The sequence below is a fragment of the Bos taurus genome, chromosome 5 (genome assembly GCF_002263795.3).
Source record: "Bos taurus isolate L1 Dominette 01449 registration number 42190680 breed Hereford chromosome 5, ARS-UCD2.0, whole genome shotgun sequence".
Lineage (NCBI taxonomy): Eukaryota > Metazoa > Chordata > Mammalia > Artiodactyla > Bovidae > Bos > Bos taurus.
The window spans coordinates 59,115,772-59,129,542 of NC_037332.1; the positions used below are offsets into that span (position 1 = coordinate 59,115,772).

The following is a 13,771-nucleotide window of genomic DNA, read 5'->3' on the forward strand; positions in this document are numbered from 1 at the left end:
AAAGGAAGCTAAATGTTTTAAAGAAACCTTGAACCAATTAAAAATTATTAGAAAAGATAACCCTATTTAAGTGTTATCATAAGAGTTTTATTTTATCCATAGTCTATGATAATGTATTTTTGAAGAAGAAATAATGATTTTGAACTTCAGATAATATTCCTTACTAGAATGAAAAGTTGAATGGAAATTGGAGAGAGCTCTGTAGGTGAATTTTAAATTTCATTTATTATCATCATGATGGATATTTTAAAAGATTTGTATTCTATCCTCAAATGTATTTTAATCATTTATTTCCTATAGGAGACACATCCATTTTTCTCTTTGAATGGGGGAAAGGATCAGCAATGAAAAACCACACAAGACCCACAGAATTCATTCTTCTGGGGCTATCAGATGACCCAGAGCTTCAGATTGTGACTTTTCTCTTTTTAATCATCACATATATATTAAGTGTCACTGGAAATTTGACCATCATTATTCTCACCTTGGTGGACTTCCATTTACAGACACCTATGTATTTTTTCCTCAGGAACTTCTCTATATTAGAAATCTCCTTTACAACTGTTGGTATTCCTAGATTTCTGGGCACAATTATCACCAGGGACAAAACGATTTCATACAATGATTGTACAGCTCAGCTGTTTTTCTTCATTTTCTTGGGTATCACTGAGTTTTATCTTCTAACAGCCATGTCTTATGATCGCTATGTAGCCATCTGCAAACCCCTGCATTACACAACCATCATGAACGACAGAGTCTGTGTATTACTTGTCTTTTGTGCTTGGCTTGCAGGGTTCTTAAACATCTTCCCACCTGTTATTCTTTTTCTCCAGTTAGATTACTGTGGTTCTAATATCATTGATCACTTTGCTTGTGACTATTTCCCCCTCTTGAAACTATCTTGCTCAGACACATGGCTCCTTGAAGTGATTGGTTTTTACTCTGCATTAGAGATTCTGCTTTTTACTTTGGCATTAATAATTCTATCCTACATGTTCATCATCAAGACAATTCTGAGGCTGCCTTCTGCCAGTCAGAGAAAAAAGGCATTTTCTACATGCTCCTCTCACATGATTGTCATTTTCATCTCTTATGGAAGCTGTATATTCATGTATGCCAACCCATCAGCAAAGGAAAAGGCATCCTTGAACAAAGGAGCATCTATTCTGAATGCTTCTGTTCCTCCTATGATGAATCCATTTATATATTCACTGAGAAACCAGCAAGTGAAACAAGCCTTCAAGGATACCATCCAAAAGGTTCTCTTTTTCTCCAGGAAATGCAAGTGATTATATCATTAAAAGAGTAAAGTTCTTAAAAATGCTTTCTATTACTCATAATCTTCCAAAACTCTTTCAGTACAGTTGTATGAGTCCTTTTCATCTGTTCCCATGTTAAAAAAAAAATTCCCCACACTGAACCTAATTAACTGGATAAGGTTGAATATTGCTTCAGAATTTTCTATAAATTTTTTATTCAAATATTCTGAATGAAGTAAAGAAAACAGATTGGTGTTGCAATTTTATAGGCCATTTAGCTTGACGAAAAGAATGTGAGAATTGATGCGGATTTCTGAAATTTTCATTTTACCACGTAATAGAAATGACATTATTAGGAAGTTTTTATTCTATTTGGAACTTTCACGAAATGCAACAATAACAATCACTAGAGGGTTGTAAATAAAATATAAATATCTACTTAAATATTTTTAAAGTTTACAAAATAAAGTATATTTGAACTCTTTATATTATTATAATACTTTTATAATAATGAGGAGAGAGAAGAAAGAGAAGGGTAGAGTTAATTTTTTTCAGCAATTACTATATTCCAGGCCTATTCTAATTATTTTCTTCATATTGGCTCATTGAATCTTGTGAACAGCTTTATTTCATTTTCAGTCACTCATTCGTATCCAACTCTTTGTGCTCACATGGACTGCAGCACACGAGGCTCCCCTGTCCTTCACTAGTTCCCTGAGTTTCCTCAAACTCATGTCCATGATCTAGTGATGCTTTCCAAGCATCTTTCCAGATGCTTGGAAAATTTCACAATTTTTCCCAGCATCAGGGTCTTTTCCAGTGAATGTGTTCTTCACATCAGGTGGCCAAACTATTGGACCTTCAGCTTCAGCATCAGTCCTTCCAATTAATATTTAGAGTTGATTCTCTGCAGGATTTACTGGTTTGATCTCACAGTCCAAAGGACTCTCCAGAGTATTCTCTAGCAGTACAATCTAAAAGCATCAGTTCTTGTGTGCTCAGCCTTCTTTATTGTCCAACTCTCACATCCCTACATGACTACTGAAAAACCCATAGCTTTGACTATACAGATCATTGTTGGCAGTGATGTTTCTGGTTTTTAATACACTGTCAGGTTCATCATAGCTTTTCTTAAACAACTTTCTGAGGTAGCTGTTATTGATTTTCTCTTGAAGAAAATTTTACCTTATCTTTTCCTCAGGAAATGTTTTATATGAATGTTCTTATTTCACAGCCATAATGAAAAGGTAAAATTGGAGTTAATTTTAAATGGCAACAGAGAAGAACAAGAAAGAAAAGGGATCCAGATTGGAAAAGAAGTAAAACTTTCATTGGCAACAGCATGATACATAATACAAAGACAACCCTAAAAATACTATCAGAAAATTACTAGATTAATCAGTTAATTTAGTAAGGTTGCAGCATACAAAATCAATACACAGAAATCCACTGAATTCCAATACACTAGTAACAAAAATCTGAAGGAGAAAATAATCAACTCCATTCACCAAGGCAACAATAACAATAAAATATCTAGGAATAAATGCACAAAAGAGCTGTATAAAGAAAACTATAAGACATTGATGAAAGAAGTCAAAGATGACATAAACAGATGGAAAGACATACCAATTCTTGAATTGGAAGACTCAATGTAACAAAATAGAAAGCCCAGAGATAAACTCAAGCACTTTGGGCACCTTATCTTTGAAAAAGGAGGCAAGAATATGCCACAGAGGAAATACAGCCTCTTCGATAAGTGGCGCAGGGAAAACTGGACAGTTATGTGTAAAAGAATAAAATTAGAACACTTCCTAACACCATTCACAAATATAAACTCAAAACGGATTAAAGACCTCCACCACCTTATGTTGGAAATAAAAACAAGTGGGACCTAATTAAACTTAAAAGCCTTTGCACAGCAAAGGAAATCATAAGCAAGATGAAAAGACAACCCTCAGAATGGGAGAAAATATTTGCAAATGAAGCAAATGACAAAGGATTAATCTCCAAAATATACAAGCAACTCATGTAGTTCAATAACAAAAGAATAAGTCATTGACACAATAGGCAGAAGACCTAAATAGATGGCTATTTCTCCAAAGAAGAGATAAAGATGGCTAATAAACACATGAAAAAAATACTCAACTTCACTTGTCAAAACTATAATGAGGTTAAACCTCACATGGGTCAAGATGGCCATCATCAAATAAATGCTGGAGAAGATGTGAAGAAATGGGAATCCTCTTACACAGTTGGTGGGAATGTGAATTTATAGAGCCACTATGCAGAATAGTATGGTGGTTTCTTTAAAAAATAGGAATAAGACTTCCATATGACCCAGCAATCTCACTACTGGGCATATATTCAGAAAATCACAATTCTAAAAGACACAGGTACCCCAGTGTTCATTGCAGCACTATTCACAATAGCCAGGACATGGGAGCAACCTTGATGTCCATCAACAGATGAATGGATAAAGAAGCTGTGGTAAGCACATGGACAGAGAAGGCTGTCAGGCTATAGTCCATAGCATCACAAAGAGTTGGCCGTGACTGAGCACAAATGCAAACCATATGCTGGGTTATAAACTGGTTCATAACAAGCCAAGCATCCACATAAGGGAACAAACTGGAATCAAATATAGTGAGGTAGATAAACCTAGAGCCTGTTATAGAGTGAAGTAAATCAGAAAGAGAAAAACAAATATTGTATATTAACACATATATATGGAATCTAGAAAAATGGTACCGATGAACCTACTTTCAGGGCAGCAATTAGAGACACAGACATAGAGAAAAGACCTGGAACAGAGTGGGGTTGGGGTTGGGAGAAGGTGGGGCAAATTGAGAGACTATCATTGAAACTCATACGTTAAAATATGTAAAACAGATAGCCAATGAGAAGTTGTTGTACAGCACAGTGAGCTTAACTCAGGCCTCTATGACAACCTAGAGATGTGGGCTGGGGTAGGAGGTGGGAGTGAAGTTCAAAAAGAAGGGGACATATGTATACTTATGATAGACTCATGTTAACGTATGGCAGAAACCAACACAACATTGTAAAGCAATTATCCAACAATTAAAAAAACATTGAAAAATAGTATTCAGCATGATTTAATATTTCCTGAACTTCTAGAAAGAGTGTTTCCTGTCAAAATCAAAACACAGGTCTCTCTCAGGTGTTGCTGCTCTGCCTTTTTCTGTCTGTCCTTAATTTTCTAAGAAATATTTTGAAAACATGGAATTAAAAAAACATTTCAAAGAGGGAAATGAGGTCAGTTCCAAGGTTGAGTAGAATGATGAGCCCAAAGGAAGGGCAGTACATGAAAGAATGATGAGAATTTGAATGGCAAAAAAATGTATATACTATATTTGGTAGTTCAGTTCAGTCATTTACTCATGTTCAACTCTTTGCGACCCCATGGACTGCAACATTCCAGGCTTCCCGGTCTATCACCATCTCCTGGAGCTTGCTCAAACTCATGTACATTGAGTCAGTGATGCCATCCAACCATCTCATCCTCTGCTGTCCCCTTCTCCTCCTGCCTTCACTCTTTCTCAGCATCAGGGTCTTTTCCAATTAATCAGTTCCTTGCATCAAGTGGCCAAAGAATTGGAGCTTCAGGTTCAGCATTAGCCCTTCCAATGAATATTCAGGATTGATTTTCTTTGGGATTGACTGGTGGATCTCCTTGCAGCCCAAAAAACTCTCAAGAGTCTTGTCCAATACCACAGTTCAAGAGCATCAATTCTTTGGCACTCAGTATTCTTTGTGGTCCAACTCTCACATCCATACATGACTAATGAAAAAAACCATAGCTTTAACTAGATGCATCTGTGTTGACAAAGTAATGCCTGATTTTTAATATGCTGTCTAGTTTGGTCATAGCTTTTCTTCCAAGATGCAAGTGTCTTTTAATATCATGCCTGCACTCATCATCTGCAATGATTTTGGAGCCCAAGAAATTAAAGTTTGTCACTGTTTCCACTGTTTCCCCATGTATATGCCATGAAGTGATGGAACTAGATGCCATGATCTTAGTTTTTTTTTAATGCTGAGGTTCAAGCCAGCTTTTTCACTCTCTTCTTTCACTTTCATCAAGTGGCTCTTTAGTTCCTCTTCACTTTCTGCCCAAAGGATTGTGACATCTGCTTATCTAGGTTATTGATATTTCAGCAATCTTGATTCCAGCTTGTGCTTCATCCTGCCTGGTATTTTGCATGATGTACGCTGCATATAAGTTAAATGAGCAGGGTGACAATATACAGCCTTAGCATACTCCTTTCTCAATTTGGTACCAGTCCGTTGTTCTATGTCCAGTTCTAACTGCTGCTTCTGGAATGGCATACAGATTTCTCAGGATGTAGGTAAGGTGATCTGGTATTCTCATCTCTTTAAGAATTTTCCACAGTTTGTTGTGAACCACACAGTCAAAGGCTTTGGCATAGTCAATAAAGGAGAAGTAGATGTTTTTCTGGAACTTTGTTGAATTTTCTATGGCCCAACAGATGTTGGCAATTTGATCCCTCATTCCTTCACCTTTTCTAAATCCAGTTGTAACATCTGGAAGTTCTCGGTTAATGTACCGTTGAAGCCTCACTTGGAGAATTTGACCATTACTTTGCTAGAGTGTGAGATAAGTGCAATTGTGTGGTAGTTTGGACATTCTTCATGGTGGAGAGTTCTGACAAAACGTGGTCCACTGGAGAAGGGAATGGAAACCACTTCAGTACTCTTGCCTTGAGAATCCCAGGAACAATATGAAAATGCAAAAAAATATGACACCAAAAGATGAACTCCCCTGGTTGGTAGGTGCCCAATAGGCTACTGCACAAGAGTGGAGAAATAACTCCAAAAAGAATGAAGAGATGGAACAAAAGTGAAAACAATGCCCAGTTTGGATGTGACTGGTGATGTAAGTAAAGTCTGATGCTGTAAAGAATAATATTGCATAGGAACCTGGAATGTTAGGTCCATGAATTAAGGTAAATCAGTTTAGTTCAGTCTCTCAGTCGTGTCTGACTCTTTGCAACCCCATTAAAAGGTAAATCAGAAGTGGTCAAATAGGAGATGGCAAGAGTGAAAGTCAACATTTTAGAATCAGGGGACTAAAATGGACTGGAATGGGAGAATTTAACTCAGAGGACTTTTATATCTACTACTGTGGGTAAGAAGTAGAAGAAATGGATCAGCCCTCATAGTCAACAAAGGAGTCTGAAAGGCAGTACTTGGGTGCAATCTCAAAAATGACAGAATGAACTCTGTTTGTTTGCAAGGCAAACCATTCAATATCACAGTAATCCAAGTCTATGCCCCAACCAGTAATGCTGAAGAAGCTGAAGTTGAACGGCTCTATGAAGACCTACAAGACCTTCTAGAACTGACACCCCAAAAAGATGTCCTTTTCATCATAGGGGACTGGAATGCAAAAGTAGAAAGTCAAGAAATACCTGGAATAATAGGCAGATTTGGAATACAGAATGAAGCAGGGCAAAGACTAATCGAGTTTTGCCAAGACAACACACTGCTCATAGCAAACACCCTCTTCCAACAACACAAGAGAAGACTCTACACATGGACATATCCAGATGGTCAATACTGAAATCAAATTAATTATATTCTTTGCAGCTGAAGATGGGGAAGCTCTATGCAGTCAGCAAAAACAAGCCTGGGAGCTGACTATGGCTTGGATCATGAGTTCCTTACTGCCAAATTCAGACTTAAACTGAAGAAAGTAGGGAAAATCACTAGACCATTCAGGTATGCTGCTGCTACTGCAAAGTCACTTCAGTCGTGTCCGACTCTGTGTGACCTCATAGAAATCAAATCCTTTATGATTATTCAGTGGAAGTGACAAATAGATTCAAGGTAATAGATCTGATAAAGTGCCTGAAGAACTATGGATGGAGGTTCGTGACATTCTACGGGAAGCAGTGACCAAGACCATCCTCAAGGAAAAGAAATGCAAAAAGGCAAAATGGTTGTCTGAGGAGGTCTTACGAATAGCTGAGAAAAGTAGAGAAGCAAAAGGCAAAGGAGAAAAGGAAACATATGTCCATTTGAATGCAAAGTTCCCAAGAATAGCAAGCAGAGGTAAGAAAGCCTTCCTCAGTGAACAATGCAAGGAAATTGAGGAAAACCATAGAATGGGAAAGACTAGACATCTCATCAATAAAATTAGAGATGCCAAAGGAACATATCATGCAAAGATGGTAACAATAAAGTACATAAATGGTATGGACCTAATAGAAGCAGAAGATATTAAGAAGAGCTGGCTAGAATACACAGAAGAACTATACAAAAAAGATCTTAATCACCCAGATAACCATGATGATGTGATCACTCAGCTAGAGCCAGACATGCTGGAGTCTGAAGTCAGGTTAGCCTTAGGAAGCATCACTATGAACAAAACTAGTGGAGGTGATGGAAATCCAGTGGAATTCTTTCAATTCCTAAAAGATGATGCTGTTAAAATGTTGCACTAGATATGTCAGTTTTCATTCCAATCCCAAAGAAAGGCAATGCCAAAGAATGTTCAAACTACTGCACAACTGTACTCATATTTGGTAAGATGCTGTCAATAGAAGTATGAGCACTGGAAAATACTTCCAGGAAGACTATGTGAAAATCAATAGACTTTGAAAGCCCTGGTTTTTATTTGATTGCTCATTGTTATGCCTCTAATTTATAAAACAAGGCTTTTAATTTTTCATTTCCTTGAGAAGAGTACAGTCTTCCTGGCCACGTCCATGAAGGCTCACTTGACTTTCAGATTCCTTAGGGTGTAAATAAAGGGGTTCAGCCTGGGGATTACTGAGGTGGTTAGCACAGCCACTCTCTTGCTCAAAGACACCCTGTCCTTTACTGATGGTTTCATGTACATGAAAATGTAGCTGCCATAAGAGATGGAGATGACAATTTGTGGGAAGAACACGTGGAAAAGCCCCTTGTCCTCTGAGTGGTGGAAGAGATCCTCAAAATTGTTCTGATGATATATGGATAAGACAGAATTATTAATACCAAGGTGAACATTAGGGTAAACACAGCAGTGGGAAAGCCCATCATCTCTAGCAGTTTGGTGTCTAAACAAGAAATGTGTGAAATAATCACAATTAAAATGATCAATGGCATAATCAAGTTGTCTGAACAGCATGAGTGATGAAAAAATGATTAAGGATGAAGCCAGCCAAGAAGCCAAGACAAGTAGTGTGCAGTCTCTGTGATTCATGATGTTCATGTAATGCAGCTATTTGCAGATGGAAATGTAATGGTCAGAAGACTTAGTAGCCAGTAGGCAAAACTCAATGACTCCCAAGAGAATGAAAAAGAAAAAAGAAAAATGAGTCATACAATCAGTAAAAGAAAAGTTTTATCTCCTCTAATAATGGTGATAAGGAACTTGGGTATAGTGACAGTTGTGGATGACACCTCTAATATGGAGAAATTTCTGAGGAAGAAATACATGAGGGTCTGTAGGTGGGCATCCAGCAGGGTTAGGGTGATTAATGGTCAGGTTTCCAGTGATGCTGAGCATGTAGATGGTGAGTAGAAAGACACAGCTCACAACGTGAAGTTGTGGATCTGACAGTCCCAGAAGGATAAACTCTTTTATTTCTATGTAGATTCTCCTTTTCTTCTTCTTTTGAGTATCCTTCAGTGGTAAAACGCAAAGAGACTTAAAGAAAAGGAAACTATTCACAGATAGCACTGGAATTTATTTCTGGAAGGACTATGCCATACTAATTTAACTTGGGAAATCTTTGAAAAAACTTATCTTTAATTTTTTTTTTTTTTACTATATGCCAGGGCATATTTTTCATAGAACATTTCTTTTAAAATAACTATTTCACTGATTGAAATGGGGTTAAAAATATACTTAAAATTTTTATCGAAATCACATACTCTAAATGCGAAGATCAGGTTTATTAACCTAGGCTTTTCTATGTATTTGAAATACTGGAATGGAAATGCTATCTGTTGATCTTTTAAATAATTTCCTAAAATATTTCTTTCCCAATGGGAAATTCCTCATCTTTTCTTCAAATTCAGTTAGATTGCATTATTTCCTAATCTTTTATCAGATTTCTTATGTTATTATTTTTCTAGTTAATTTAGAAAAACCAAATATGTCAGGGAAAAGGTCACTCAAATGGGTCTGTCTCCAAAATGAGTCATTGGACTTAAATCTTTCACAATATGAAAGATTTCTAAGTTCTCACTCTGACTCACATCCACCTTCCTAACTTCTGACTCCTTATCTGAATCACACCTAATGGATTCACTATTGTGACCATCTAGAGTATTGGAGCCAGGGTCTGAACTCTGAAATCTAATGTCTGATGATTTGATGTGACAAAGATATAATAATAATAATAGAAATAAAGTGCACAATACACAAAATGAGCTTGAAACATCCTATAACCACCTCCACCCAGGTCCTTGGAAAAGTTGTCATCTACTAAACTGATCCCTGGTACCAAAAGCTGGGAAACTTGTGTAGAGACTCCAGAGTACAGAAGAGGCAGAGTGGATTTTTCATAGACTGGATCTGTGTCATTGGCTAAGGAAACTAAATTGTATGAATATTTAACATCAAACATAAAACATTATCTTTCAGAGAACATTTTTTTCTTCAAAATCTCTGCCATCTAAATATTATTCTCTCTATATGTGTGTGTATATTCTGCTTTCTGTCCTATGTTGCATTTTTATATTTTCCTTTTTTCTACATTGATATTTACTTAGTAAAATCTCTCTTTGGTCAGTATAATAGTATAATTCTTTTTTTGTTCTTTGATAGATTTTTTATTTTTTTTAAGATGTCCAAAATCTGTTTTTGTTTATTGTTTTTTTTTTCTTTTTTTTTTTTAACTTTACAATATTGGATTGGTTTTGCCATATATCAACATGAATCTGGCACAGGTATACACGTGTTCCACATCCTGAACCCTCCTCCCTCCCCGTACCATCCCTCTGGGTCATCCCAGTACACCAGCCTCAAGCATCCAGTATCGTGCATCGAACCTGGACTGGCGACTTGTTTCATATATGATATTATACATGTTTCAATGCCATTCTCCCAATCATCCCACCCTCTCCCTCTCCTACAGAGTTCACAAGACTATTCTATACATTTTTGCTGTCTCATATACAGGGTTATTGTTACCATCTTTCTAAATTCCATATATATGCATTAGTACACTGTATTGGTGTTTTTCTTTCTGGCTTACTTGGCTCTCTATAATCGGCTCCAGTTTCATCTGCTTCATTAGAACCGATTCAAATGTATTATTTTTAATGGCTGAGTAATACTCCACTGTGTATATGTACCACAGCTTTCTTATCCATTCATCTGCTGATGGACATCTAGGTTGTTTCCATGTCCTGGCTATTATAAACAGTGCTGCAATGAACATTGGGGTACACGTGTCTCTTTCAATTCTGGTTTCCTCAGTGTATATGCCCAGCAGTGGGATTGGTGGGTCATAAGGCAGTTTTATTTCCAGTTTTTTAAGGAATCTCCACACTGTTCTCCATAGTGGCTGTACTAGTTTGCATTCCCACCAACAGTGTAAGAGGGTTCCCTTTTCTCCACACCCTCTCCAACATTTATTGCTTGTAGACTTTTGGATCGCAGCCATTCTGACTGGTGTGAAATGGTACCTCATAGTGGTTTTGATTTGCATTTCTCTCCATTGTATATTCTTGCCTTTGTCAAAGATAAGGTGTCCATAGGTGCATGGGTTTATCTCTAGGATTTCTATTTTGTTCCATTGATCTATATTTCTGTCTTTGTGCCAGTACCATACTCTCTTGATGACTATGGCTTTGTAGTAGAGCCTGAAGTCAGGCAGGTTGATTCCTCCAGTTCCATTCTTCTTTCTCAAGATTGCTTTGGCTATTCGAGGTTTTTTGTATTTCCATACAAATTGTGACATTATTTGTTCTAGCTCTGTGAAGAATACCGTTGGTAGCTTGATAGGGATTGCAATGAATCTATAGATTACTTTTAGTAGTATGCTCTTTTTCAGTACATTGATTCTTCCTATCCATGAACATGGTATATTTCTGCATCTATTAGTGTCCCCTTTGATTTCTTTCACCAGTGTTTTATACTTTTCTATATATAGGTCTTTAGTTTCTTTAGGTAGATATATTCCTAAGTATTTTATTCTTTCCATTGCAATGGTGAATGGAATTGTTTCCTTAATTTCTCTTTATGCTTTCTCATTGTTAGTGTATAGGAATGCAGGGGATTTCTGTGTGTTAATTTTATATCCTGCAACTTTGCTATATTCATTGATTAGCTCTAGTAATATTCTGGTGGAGTCTTTAGGGTTTTCTACGTAGAGGATCATGTCATCTACAAACAGTGAGAGTTTTACTTCTTTTCCAATTTGGATTCCTTTTATTTCTTTTTCTGCTCTGATTGCTATGGCCAAAACTTCAAAAACTATGTTTAATAGTAGTGGTGAGAGTGGGCACCCTTGTCTTGTTCTTGACTTTAGGGGAAATGCTTTCAATTTTTTTTAAATTTTATTTTATTTTTAAACTTTACAATATTGTATTTGTTTTGCCAAATATCAAAATGAATCCACCACTGGTATACATGTGTTCCCCATCCTGAATCCTCCTCCCTTTTTGAGAAGCTAACCTCTACTCAAGATTTTTCATCTTTGGTTTTTGGTACTTGTTATTAACTTTGTACCTTTAAGAACCCAATCTTCAGTATCAATTTTTACTTGGGAGCAAGATCACTGGCCTGATTGCTGTATCCCCCTTTTGAATCTCCTTTTTCTCCACCAGGTTGCCTCTATCTCCCCCCTCCCCATTTTCTTCTCTACCCAACTTGGTGAATCTCTTTGTGTGTTCTGGGCTGTGGATAACACAGGGAACTGATTACTGGCTGGATCTGCCTCTCTCCTTTTGATTCCCCCCTTTTATCTTCCTGGCCACCTCTGTCTCCTTCCTCCCTCATCACTTCTCTGTGTAACGCCGTGAACATCTCTGAGGGATCCAGACTGTGGAGAGCATATAGGGAAGTGATTACTGGCTAGCATGCTCTCTCACCTTTTGATTCCCCCTCTCCTCCTCCTGATCATCTCTATCTCCCTCTTCCCTCTTCTCTTCTCCATGTAACTCTGTGTACCTCTCTGGGTGTCCCTCACTGTGGAGAAACTTTTCATCATTAACCTAGAATTTTTATCATTGATGCTGTATAGATGGAGAAGTCTTGAGGCTACTGTAAGAATAAGACTGAAAACTAGAGGCAGGAGGCTTAAGTCCAAATCCTGAGAACACCAGAGAACTCCTGACTCCAGGGAACATTCATCGATAGAAGCTCGTCAAATGCCTCCATACTACACTGAAACCAAGCACCACCCAAGGGCCAACTAGCTCCAGAGCAAAACATACCATGCAAATTCTCCAGCAACACAGGAACATAACCCTGAGCCTCAATATACAGGCTAACCAAAGTCACTTCAAACCCATTGACATCTCAAAACTTATTACTGGACATATCATTGCCCTCCAGAAAGAAGAAATAGAGATTCACCCACCAGAACACTGACACAAGCTTCCCTAATGAGAAAACCTTGACAAGCTACCCATCCACCCCATCCACAGCAAGGAACCTCCACAAAAAAGAAGAACCACAAACTGCTAGAATACAGAAAGGCCATCCTAAACACAGCAATATAAACAAGGTGAAAAGGCAGAGAAATACCCAGCAGATAAAGGAACAGGATAAATGCCCACCAAACCAAAACAAAGAGGAAGAGATAGGGAATCTACCTGATAAAGAATTCCAAATAATGATAGTGAAAATGATTCAAAATCTTGAAAACAAATTGGATTTACAAATATGTAGCCTGGAGACAAGGGTCGAGAAGATGCTAGAAAGGTTTAAGAAGGACCAAGAAGAAATTTTAAAAAGAGTCAATATATAATGAATAATGCAATAAATGATACCTATTTTTATTTTCTTCTGAAAGCATCTTTGTTATATATTTCAACTATCGAGTAATAAGATATAACCCAAAATTGAATCATTTTATTCACTAATAAAGACCACTGTATTCAATTTGTTGAAATATGTATATATACATGTACATGTATATGTGTGTGTGTTTGTGTGTGTGTGTGTATATATATACATATTAGGTCAGATCAGTCGCTCTTTCATGTCTGACTCTTTGCGACCCTGTGAATCACAGGACCCCAGGCCTCCCTGTCCATCACCAACTCCCGGAGTTCACTCAGACTCACATCCTTCGAGTCAGTGATGCCATCCAGCCATCTCATCCTCTGTCGTCCCCTTCTCCTCCTGCCCCCAATCCCTCCCAGCATAAGACTCTTTTCCAATGAGTCAACTCTTCACATGAGGTGGCCAAAGTACTGGAGTTTCAGCTTTAGCATCATTCCTTCCAAAGAAATCCCAGGGCTGATCTCCTTCAGAATGGACTGGTTGGATCTCCTTGCAGTCCAAGGGACTCTCAAGAGTCTTCTCC

General features: G+C 37.4%; 1 protein-coding gene and 1 pseudogene across 1 annotated transcript; one reads left to right on the forward strand and one right to left on the reverse strand.

The window, feature by feature from the left end:
* The first annotated feature begins 273 nt into the window (after positions 1 to 273).
* On the forward strand, positions 274 to 1,289 carry OR6C7F (olfactory receptor family 6 subfamily C member 7F). The gene has a single exon (XM_002687491.4). It carries the CDS (start codon positions 345 to 347, stop codon positions 1,287 to 1,289), a length of 945 nt encoding a protein of 314 aa, XP_002687537.1. The 5' UTR covers positions 274 to 344.
* On the reverse strand, positions 7,972 to 8,886 carry OR6C375P (olfactory receptor family 6 subfamily C member 375, pseudogene; annotated as a pseudogene).

Excerpts from the sequence above, each read along its gene's own strand:
- OR6C7F (XM_002687491.4), top strand. The coding sequence starts at position 345 with ATGAAAAACCACACAAGACCCACAGAATTCATTCTTCTGGGGCTATCA.